Here is a 12,038-nt window from a genome sequence, read left to right as displayed (position 1 = left end):
CTGCTTTTTACGGGGACTGGAAATTAATGTCTCCAGAACAAAATTCATGTTGTTTAACCCACATAACGGTTTTAGAAGAGGTATACTCATGAACGATCGCCCCCTAGAAAAAGTTTGTGCTTTCACTTATCTGGGAGTTATACTACAGAATGATTTAAGGTGGGATCGACAGCTTGACATAGCCACGTTGAAGCACCTGCAGCTATCCGGAGTTTTACCAACTGAATATAATACCTCCCTAACAAAACCAGTTAGCCCGGTGCTCCAAATATACAATATGAAAGTGGTTAGTTCTGCCCTTTACGGAGTGGTACTTTGGGGGGTTGAGAAGATGCCAAAGCTGACAGCAGTAAAAAAAAATATGTTCATACGCAAGATCACGAGCCTCCTGCAAAATACCCCAGTACGCCCATCATTTTACGATTTAGGCAGGAAAGCACTGGTAGACTCAGCGAGACTGCGCCCTATATTATTTTGGAGTAGAATTTGGTGCACCCCTGAACAAGCAACCTATGCTACAGGCCTAAAAGATCTAACCAGTGATGATCGCTTTCATAAAAACAAGTGGCTAAGGGAGGTTAGAGCAACCTTAGTAATCATGGGCTTGGCAACACTCAGTGAAAACACCTTAAGTGCCCCCCTTCCCATACAAGGAGACCCTAAAAGAAAAATATTGGGACATGTTTACCCACAATGTTTACAGAAATGGGGACACGTCCTCCCTTACAGACAGTTTTATAGTATTCAAACCATCCCCAAGCCTGGAGCAGTATTAGGACCTAGTAACAAAACCCCATGATCAGAAACTATATTTCCAGTTAAGGGTAAGCTCATTACCAATAAAGTCATTCACAGAAAAATGGGTCACAGAGATTGACATAGCTTGCCACACCTTTAAGGTGCAGACGGAGTCACTGGCCCATTTGTTGTTTGTCTGCCCAGCATATGAAGGCCAGCGTCGATCATGGCTGATACCAATTTGCAAGACATTGAGTACCAGAAGGAGTGGCGATGCACAAAGAATATTGCGCGTGAATACCTCCGCCCCATTGTCATTGCAGTAGGGAAATTTCTGGGATGGTCCTGGGTATCAGATCGAAGGGACTCCATGCACTTTGAAGAATTTACAAGCCAATTTTAATAGGAAATGGTTCGGATGTAAAATGCGAATGAGTGTTATCTCCTGTGATCTTACTGTGTATCCTAGTATTAATGTATGTAATTAATTTTTTATTGATCTTATCTCTTAGCATCTCATAGTATTTTAAAATGTTTTATCTCTTATCATCCGTCCAAGATCTGAAGCATCAAATCATAGTTTTTAAAAAAGTAGATATATTATTTTGTATGCAGTTTGTACTGTATGTATTGTGCTTTTATGACTTGGACATCGAATAAAGCTTGTTGGATTGGATTGGATATTGATAGAAAAAAATAAACAGGCACTGATGTTTGGAATTAACAGGATTTATTGTGAAATGTTATCTGTATTTTATTTGCTTGTTTTGCTGTAGCTGTTGGCTAGGTAACAGACACTGTACAACCCCTACAATGGCTGGCCTAAAATTTCAGCCTTCTCCACAAAGCAGCAGGGGGCTACCTAAACATTTCAGTTCAGTCAATACAGCAGCCACAAACACCGACTGTGAGCATGGAATACTAGAATGCCAGTGAATGATGAAACTGTATATTATGTTTTATTTGTAATGGATAAGCTGATCACCTAGTTTACTTCAAGGTGGCGTAATAATCAACAATACAATAGTGGGACTGATATCTAAGGCGTCTATGCAGCTAATATTATGCCAGAGCAACTGATCCATGGGACATTTCCCTTCTGGCGCCTCACTTTGTGGAATCAATGAAGGCAAATGCAGGTGGGGAGAAAATTAAAATTAAAAACACACTTTGCGAAGTAGGGCAAAGCAGATCTGAAAATGATACAGGCAGCACCAGAGAGAGGTGTCACAGACAAAATCTGTTCTTCGATTGTGGATCACAAGCCTGCGTACTTCGTGGGGCTACCATCCACAACCCCTGTCGTAGTCTAGTGTTCATGTTAGACCTACAAAAGAGGCTTGGAGAGGGCTGCAGCAAAGTGAATTAAAAAGGTAAGCAGAGAATAAGGGTGAAATGGAGTGATTGTGCAGACAGATCACGCAATGGCTGGTAACCGGCATAATGTGTGCAGCAGTTAACTTTCAGTGTAGTGTTGCCCTGGAACAGTGTTATGGAATTTGAAACAATTTTTTTTATTACTGAGAAATCATCCTTAAAACAGCACATCAACTTGATCACTACGTCTTAACTTTGGAACTGAACTCTATAATCAAGACCTAATAAAAAATACAACTATGTGTCTAATTTTTAAGTCACCGCCTACCAGGCACATTTTTATGAAAAGCTTTAGTGTTTATGTTTAGCTGCATAATTATATATTCTTTCTGCAACCGTGCCTTTTTTCAGAACTCATATTACTGAATATAAATTTGTCCTTGCAGGAATTAGGGACATGATTTGAATGGTGTAGCAGGTGCAGTGATCTAGGCGTCAAAGGTTTTAGGAAACCCACTCAGCAACAATTATTGGGATATTTTACCAATAAACAAGCAGTCACAAGTGCAATTACCTTGCAGGCACTAGGGTCATGGTTTGAATGGTGCAGCAGGGCAGTGGCACAGAAGCAAAAGGTCTAGGAAACTCAGTGAACACAGACTTGCTATATTTTACTACTGAACAAGCAGTCAGGAGGGCTTTTTTGGTTGTTTTGTAACCATTGAAACCAAAGTAACACATAAGTATCACTGTAATAAAAGCTGTAAACTATTACACTTTTCTATCTACCTACAACTTATGTTACATTAAACGCATTTATATGGCACATTTTCACAGTTTTTGTAGGGTCCTAAAATTCTTCTGCATCTGAACACCCTAACACCTTGGCAAGGGCATTCTAGAACATTAACACTTCAACCGTTGTAAACACTATATAAAGTACTTCTAACTTACAATATGGTCTTCTATATAAAGCATTGTCAAAGCCAATAAGTCTCGCCTATACAATACAATGTTTTTTTATTCCTTTTGTACAGCAGCACTAGCTTCAGTGCAGCATAACTGAAAATAAGAAAACAAGTTCTATAACACAGACAATGCTGGCTGTGTCATGCAGCTTTTTTACATTACTTTCAGCCATTTGCAACATAGCTAAAAAAACCTTAGCAAAGTCAATAAATCTCACATAGGCACGACCTATTGGTTTTGCAAATGCTTGTTCATTATGCATTTACATATGTGCTACAGAATAACATTTCAGTTCATTTACTCTCAAGTAGATATACATAAATCTAAATTATTCATCTAATTTTTCTCAATAAAGTTGGTTTAATTTTTTTTCCCAACGATGTATTGTACACAATTTTTCATGTATTCACAATTTCACCTAACGAGTTCAGCTCTATTATTGCTTTAAACAAAAACAAATTAGGGACGTAAACTGACTTCATTATCTTTCAAAGCAATAAACATTTTGTGCAGAGTCCATTTGATGCACTGGAAGGTAAAGGAGACTTTTTTCTGATCAATATAATTTTCTGAATTTTAATTAGTTCTGCCCGAATTCTAATGACCTTCAACGAGTATTCACATTGTATTGGAATGTAGTGACAACTCTTACGAAGGAGAACAGAATTGGACCTCATTAAGTTTAGCAATCCGCATTTTTCTTAAAAGTAGTCCACCCTCACAAGCTGTGTTTAACTAAAGGAAAACAAAGCACAACCAGAAGTTTCAATTATATTATTTCTGCATTCTTTTGGAGTACTGAATTGAGTCTTTTGAGGAAACTTGTTTTGACAAGTTGATTGGAAGCATCATTACTATTTTTGTTGTCAACTCAATATATGCGACCAAAAGATATGGTCACGATGAGTAATGGTATAACATATTAGAGCGAAAACTGTATTATGTTTCCAATATTTGTCTTCAAATATATTCACTGGCTCTCTTGGTCTCTTGGATCCAAAATAGGAGGGGTACGCAGTTTTTACCACAAAGTCGCACTCCCTCTCTAGCCTAATGGTGGGAACCACACTGGCAGAAATATACCAACTTTTGGATAGAAATCAGAATAATGCGTGCTTAGTCATAACTTGCACATCCAATTCTAGTTACCAAGCTCTCCGAATGAGATAGGTCCATTCTTCAGGTAGTTCAGAGATTCGAAGAAAAACAGCAAATTGTTTCAAAAACACTAATAGGTACTTTTAAGGATTCTTAGAGGGGTTTCCATGGACTTTGGTTTGGTATGAAATGTCTACCTTATTTAGCTCCAGGGCTAGAGAGATTGCTCCGAAAATGTTCTTTGACCACACAAACTCGTATTAGGGCTTCAGTGTGTATCCATCATACCTATGCCCTACAGTAACCATCTTTGTGAGAGTGCGAAGCAGACGGAGAGCCTACAAACCCAGTCAATATAGGTTTGGGGCAATAAAAACAGTGAGCCGCTTAAGACAAGTTTTAGAAGCAAGAAAGAACAATGGAAGCACCAAACAGGGATGGTTGGAAAGAGGCTGAGAGACAGACAAGGTGATGTAGAATCAAATGCTTCCTCTGAACAGAAGCTGCTGTTAAAAAACAAAATGGGAGGAATGAGCATGTGGAAGATTCGCATTTCTACCCACGATCACAAAGGCTTCATCACTCAACTCGTACCTTAACGTTACTTTTTCACCATCACTTTTGAGAACAACTAGAGCAATATGTGAATGATTCAGAAAAAATGAGTTATAGGCTTAACCTACATTCTTTGGCAAGTTAGACATTTTTAAGGATTCACAAACTTCCCTTTCCTGCAGCTTGGAAATCTACAAACATTTTAAATTTGTTATAAGTATGCTAAACAATAAACAAAAATGTACCTGTGGAAAATGACCCAGCTTAGGATTATAATGCAAATACACCTTAGTTTTTTTGGTCACTGCATGGAAAAACTTATTAATCAGAGAAATTCCTTCTTTAAACCTGCTGAAAACAATTCCATGCTGGGGTACTTTCACACCAAATTGCACACTTACTCCAGCACAGTTTTAATACTAATGTAATGTTGTTAAACTAATATTTGGAGACCCCGTGTGAATGATTGGGAGGCCCTAAGTAGGACTTTGGGGAGGACAATTCATGGAATTTGGGAATTTAAACTAAATATTAACTTAAAATGTGTCAAAAAAGCCAACAAAGAGTTCAGGCCTTTTCAGAAATTGTTCATGTAGCTACTAATGCAAAATTCTGTGCAGACTGTATTCATCTATTCTGGCCTGCAGATACTTAGAGTATGAAAAGTAAAAAAACCTACACACAAAAGAAAACCATTACAACTTGAACCTGGTATTGGGGTGAAGTTACTTTTAGTTGCTTTAATTAACAACAGAGGAACAACTTACTAACAGGGCACTTTAAACTACATATGTGTTTTACAGATATTCCCAGACTAACATCTAAAAACATTTGCATTTTTTAAGTGAATTATTGTTAATTGGGCAAGAGGCATTTTACAGGAATCAGGAGGCTTCATGTCATCGCCCAGATAATATGGAACTAAGGTTCCTATTCCTACTGCAAGAATAGGGACTTTTTATCCATTTACCCATCCTTGTACACTTTGGGGTATCTGGTGTAGAATAAACTCAAAGCATGTACAGATTAAACGTGATTCAAATATGTAGATACATGTAATGTGTATGCATAAATGTGAAACAAGTGTGTCTAATGAATGTAATTGATGGGTACTGTGTGGAAGCGTGATTTCAAGCTGCTTGGAAATATAGGCGTCCTATTGTGGAAAACATGTAATATTTTTTTGTGTGTAAGCAGCAGCCATTTTGGCGGAGGTGCACATTTAAGTTTCCTTCGTAATTCTTTCATCTTTTCACTCTGCCTGTGCTATCTATTTTAGTTCACTTCCTGACTCAGTTAAAAGCAATGTACGTGCTGAGAGTTTGTAGCTGCCAGTACATCTGTTGTCTGTCAAGCTTTTCTGCTGCCATAAGCACTCTTGCTCCCCCTCCCACTTTGCTGACTATGTAGTTTTCATTTGCCCTTGTTTGTTGATAACTATTTCCAAAACTTTTTCTCCCTATTTCTGTTCACATGCTTACTGAGCAGAAAACCTGTATAAAAGACCAGTGTTCTGTGGCTTCAGTGTACTATCTCCTCCAGCACTTGAGAGTGCTGTATGGACGTGGTCCCACTCATGAGTGATTAATAAACTTGTTATTTTTTCCTAACTCCAGTGCTGATCTCTACTTTGTTGGTTTTTGAACCCGTGGACAAAAGGGTGACCCTGCACCAAGGTACCCCAAGAAGGTACATTTCCACACTATGACAGTACTAAAGGAGTGATAATGGAAGGTAAATTATTACCATCAAAGTAGATTTGGCGTTTGGTTTCACAAACATCTAGGATTGCATTTTGTTCACTTGTCTAAGAACAGAGTAGATCATTATAAATCTGGCATAAAAAGCGGAGCCAGAAAATTTGGCAAGTGCATCTAACAGTTCTGTTTGTTCTGAATATATAATAGAAGACAAGCTGTAAGTGTGTAAAACATTAGTATACAACAATAGAACAGACAAACCTCTACAATATTTTAGGCACCATTCCAAAGTACTTTTTCAACAAACATGTAATATTCATATGACATACTTTATGCTCTGACAGTTTCAAATAATGGGAGGTATCTATCTATGCATGTGAATACAAAACACACTTGCATATACATTATGACATCCAGGCATATCCCAAGGGAATGTAACATGAATAACCAAAACAAAAGCACATTTATGAGTCTAAGTTAGTGGATCACCCTGGTTAGTCCTATACTGGTCAGAAAGGTACAGTGGATCACCAGGAGGGGGCAAGTGTATATTTTCTTTATGGCACAGATTTCTTACAGACATCCACTATTAATACTGTACCTCTATCCCCAGCAACAAGTTTAGCAATTTGACTTCGTATGTTGCTGAGTTCATCCTGAAGATTTGTAGTTAGACTTAAACTTGGATTCTTCAGAGCATTCACTTTGGCTTCTTTAAGTCTTAAATTAGGAACAGATGAGTTTCTGTGCATAACCAACAGAGGACTGGGCTTCCACTTGTATTTTAATGGTCTTGTATCAGTCCTAAGAAAAATTAACAACATTAGAATAGCATTCATAAAAGTTTAACAGATCCACATTTCCTCAGTTCTATGCAGCACTATAGAATGTCCTTCAAATCCAAATGTGGATCTCTCCATGTCCAATCATACAGAATTGATAACAATTGAATTGCAAGCACCACAAACGTCACCTGCAATCAACAGAAGCTGATCAATTACTGCCCCAACAAGACAATTTTCCTGGTAAAAGAAAATGTTGACAGTTACATGGGTCAAGTAGCTAACCTTGAACTCTGGCAAACATGCAACGCTGTAGGCTACAGAAAAAGAAATAACGGTTGCCCGGATGCCCAACTACCCTTTCAATGCCCCATTTCTGCTTCACATTCAAAGTCTGACACCCCTAACCTGCGGAGATGAGCTGCGAACACCGCCATCACCTTGGTGAACACCTGATGGGCATTGGTAAGTTCGAAGGGGAGCACGGTAAACTGAAAGTGCTCGTGGCCTACCTTGAACCGCAAGCGACAACTGTGGCTCGGCAGGATGGGGATGTGAAAATATGCATCCTGCCGGTCCAACGATACCATGCAGCCTTCTTAATCTAGGGCAGACAAGACCTGAGCCAGAGTGAGCATATGAACTTCTCCTTCTTGAGGAAGAGATTAACAGTCCAAAGATGTAAAATGGGCCGCAACCCTTTGTTTTCCTTTTGAATCAGAAAGTAGCGGGAAATAACAACTAGCGCCTACTTCTGAAACCGGGACCTTTTCTATAGCTCCTTTGGCCAAGAGAGCTGTAAGTTCCTCTTGGAGCAACTTTAAATGACCGTCAGCCGTTCCGGATTTGGCAGAATGAGAGGAGGAAAGGAAAGGCAGAGAATAGCCCTCCTGGATGATATGCAAGACCCACTTGTCTGATGTTATGGATCTCCAGTGGTGGGAGAGATTGATGAATTCTCGCACCAACTGGAGTAGTGTGGCCCTACAGAATCAGCCTAGGAGTGCTTGAAGGCTGCGGCTGCTGGGGGCAGTGTGGCAGACTACTTCTGGCCTCCATTCCTGGATCGGAATGCACCGCATCCATGTCTTCGCACCGCTTGGGCAGTCTGTTCAGGACGGTGGCTGGGATAGGGCTGACGCGGCTGGAAACCCATTCCATTGCTACAAAAGGAAAACAGGCCACAAGGAGTGGAGGAGAGGCCCAAGGATCTGCCGTAGCTCGAGAGTCCTTGAACATGACCAGGAACAAATTTGCCTTTTCCCCCAAAAAGGTGGGTTCCGTCAAAGGGTATGTCCATCAGATTAGCCTGGGCATCCCCCTAGAGGCCAGTTGTTCAAAGCCACGCATGGCGCCTCAATGCCACAGTCGTTGAAATTGACCTCCACCGTGCATTGGTCGTATCTAAACCACACCGTATGGTGAATTTTGCTGCATCTCTTCTATCCTGGACCGCTTGAGAGCGCACAGCCCGGGCCTCCTCCGAGGCCTGTGGCAGCAAGTGTGCAACCATCTCCCAAAGGAGAATGTGAGAACCGGCCCATTAAGCATGCACTATTCACTGACCACAATGCCAGGCTGGAGGAAGAAAACAATTTCTTCCCAAATGCATCCAACCTCTTGGATTTTTTTATCCGGAGGGGTGGAAGGGAACGCGCCCTGGGACACAGAGGCCTGCACCACCAAACTTTCTGGGGTGGGGTGTTGGCCGAGGAACTTCCGGTCAGACGGAGCTGCATTATGGCACTGTGCAATCGTCCTATTTACAGGAGCCCCTGTGCTAGGCTTTGACCACGTGCTTAGAAGGATGTCTGTCAATGCTTCATTAAATGGCAAAAAGGGTTAGGAATGGAAACCCTTGGTTGAACCGCCCCGGTCAGGAGATTAGTCCTGAAATGCACAGAGGGCTGCTCTAGTCAAAGGACCTCAGCTGCCCTCTTCACCACCATGGCATAGGATGCCCTCTCCTATGCCATGAAATGGCATATCCCCATGCCATGGGAGAAAGCATGCCAGTATCTGGGGAGGTGTCCAGTCCACTGGCCTCCCCAAGTTCCCCATACCAGTCCTAGTTCCCCTCAGAGACATCCTGATGTTCCAGAGGGTCCACTGACCCCTCCCTTTCCCCTCTTGAGCCTAGCACATCCTCAGAGTGCTCAGGCGACAACAGAGAACCTCTGGGTTCAATCTGCCTTCGAATCGGTGTCGAGTGACGTCGTTCCGGCTCCATGTCATCGGGGATGAGGATGTAGCTGGCACCGGCGGCGCCGTAGACACCGACTTCGGGTCCGACGCCGGGGAAGGTCGTGATGGCATGTCCGGTGTCCACCCAGGATCGGATCTTTGAGACCCCACCGACATCATGTTCGGAGCCGACGTTTAACCCAATGGGGCCACTTCACTCCACGGGGCCCGAAGGCTTTACAGCGGGTCGTTACGCTCAATATACGTGGCGCATTGCCACGTTAAATTCTTTTATTTGAGCAGGAGTCGCTCTAGCTCTCGGAAAGGGTATGAGGCTCAAAGTTGGCTCCGGCTCTGCGGAACCGTGCCTAGAGCATCGGTGCTCCTTAACTCTCTCGACGACCGATGCCAGCTGAGGTGAAGTCCGCTCGGACTTCCTCTTCTTCTTATGGCTTTTCACCCAGTGTCCCAAGAACATAGAGTAGGATGAAAAGGACTTAGGGCTTCGGGAGCGGTCCTATGACCAGCTCCTCTTAGATGAGGACCGGGACCTCCGCGGGAGTCTCGCTGGTCGATGTCGACTGCCGGGCTAGATGCGCGGAGCTTCATCGCTCACTCCCTCAAACCTTCAGAGCCATGGCCCGGGAGAACAACTTCGAATCGTGGTCATACTCCAGACACCAGAGACAGACGAGGTGGGGGATCGGTAACCAACATCATGCGGTGGCAAGCACACAAAGTGGAAAAAATTCTCTGAATTCGACAAAAGTCGAGAAAAAAACCTGCCAAAAAGCAGTAGAGGAGTACCTCTTCCTGGATTGGCGCATAACTGGCATGGAAATAAAAGAACTGACATCTGCGTACCTGGGTGGCGCCTATATAGGCACTGCGATGTCAATCGACGCTACCGATGCGGACGACACGTGCAGCCGAATGGAGCTACCCAACGCCAAGCGCAGGGAGGTGGGGGGGGTGGTGGAATTGCTCAGCAAAAGTTTCCGGATCCAGCCTGGGGAATTCAAAGGTAATGAATCTGCAGCTAGAAGTCTCTATCAGATATTGTGATACTTATCAGCTATCAGGGACTCTGCGTTTGTGAGAAAGGGATTCTGATTGATGGTTTTTCCAGCATTCTTTGATACGTTTGAGGGGTACACAATCTTTGATGTATTGTTCCTTTGTCACAGAGAAGGCCTCTGTGATGAAAACCTATTTTAGTGTTGTTTGACATCACTGTGGGGTGAGGGGTATAGACAAATGTACAGATTCAGAGATGCAAGGTGAGCCTAATCAAAATATTCCAATTAAAGTGAAAGTGGGTGTGTTTAAACATTGCATAATGTTCACAAGGAACTCATTTATCTTAAACAGAACACAATCTGCACTAAATTAGTTGCTCTGATTCAATCATAGTCAAGAGTATCCTTTATCATTCATGACCCCCATTGAGTCGCAGTACGAATCATACCAAATTATCTATACATTGTCTATTCGCATTCCTTAAAAAGCCCACAAACCTTTTAAATAAAAGAATACCTAAGTTCAGCCAAAGTAGATGATTTTATTTTGCAGTTATAGTCTGTACTACAGACGTATTTCCTTAAACACAAGTCATTGAAATATTTGCAAATCGGTGCACATTCGCAGTGGTATTGTTAACATATACATGAGTAATTACACACAGATTCAGAGCACTACATATAGCAATAGAGTAAGAAGACTATTGAATGAAGGAAACCACATTTATTTTCATTACAGGTATAAGTATACAGAGATGCATCTTATTTCAGTTGTATTGCCTTTTTCAAAAATGTCCTCGAAGCATTGACTACTAATAATTACAATCTAAGGTGGTCTGCGGATCTGGTGTGAAGAGGTGTCCCTTAATGGCCATTTACGCATCTTTTTGGATACATTGTAAAGCTGATTAGGTCAAAGTAAGCAATACTAGTGGCCGCTGGCCCAGTCAGGTGCAAACGAGCAAGACTACTTAACTGGGCACTCTTTCAGGACCTAAGGGCACCCTAGAAAAATCACATTTAATGGGAGTGGAGGTCAGATATGGCAAAAAGAGGAGCAGGTCAAAATTAAATCAAAACAAGATGGCTGTCCGTGTCTCCAAGTCCCATCCCTGTGTCTGATAGAGCATAATTGATGTCACTATCTTAGCGATTATGAAAGCTTGTTTGTAGCATAATTTTAGACTCCAGTTCACAAGGCCACCATTGTTTTCTTTTAATGAATGAAATAAATAGATAGTGACACTAATGATAGGGACCTCTGTCCTGAAGAAAGACTCTAAAACATGTTGATAAACAGAGATGCTTGTTCACCTCGCACAACTCAATAGATAGTTGGGAGACAACAATACATGAATCATAACCTACTATTAGGTTATTTCATTTAATTAATGGGCCTGAATACTTTTCAAATCAAACATTAAGAAAATCACTTACTTATCCACAAGCTCCTAAAATTGCATCGCTAAGAACTACTACATAACAGTCCATCCTGGCTAATCTTTCACGTGTCAGGGTGAGGAGGAGACCTATAATGAAGCATGCCACCTCAGTTGGTGTACTAATATAAGATATATACAAAAGAGCCTTGATCATCAATAAGGAACTAAATGGCATGCTCCTTTAAGTTCCTTATTTTTGGTTTATCATAACTTTTATTTCATTGTTAAATAAAC

At 41.5% G+C, this 12,038-nt stretch overlaps 1 protein-coding gene across 1 annotated transcript in view; it reads right to left on the bottom strand.

Moving 5' to 3' along the window:
- MTFR1L (mitochondrial fission regulator 1 like) overlaps window positions 1–12,038 on the bottom strand; it is a 126,871-nt gene that overhangs the window by 22,899 nt on the left and 91,934 nt on the right. Inside the window, exon 6 of the mRNA XM_078681259.1 lies at window positions 6,979–7,181. Coding sequence (XP_078537385.1) covers window positions 6,979–7,181 — 203 coding nt within the window. The remainder of the gene's footprint in view (window positions 1–6,978; window positions 7,182–12,038) is intronic.

Source organism: Lissotriton helveticus, chromosome 3_1 (assembly GCF_964261635.1).
Source record: "Lissotriton helveticus chromosome 3_1, aLisHel1.1, whole genome shotgun sequence".
Taxonomy (NCBI): Eukaryota; Metazoa; Chordata; class Amphibia; order Caudata; family Salamandridae; genus Lissotriton; species Lissotriton helveticus.
Note: the sequence above shows the minus strand (reverse complement) of the source record. Positions and strands in the feature narration are given on the sequence as shown.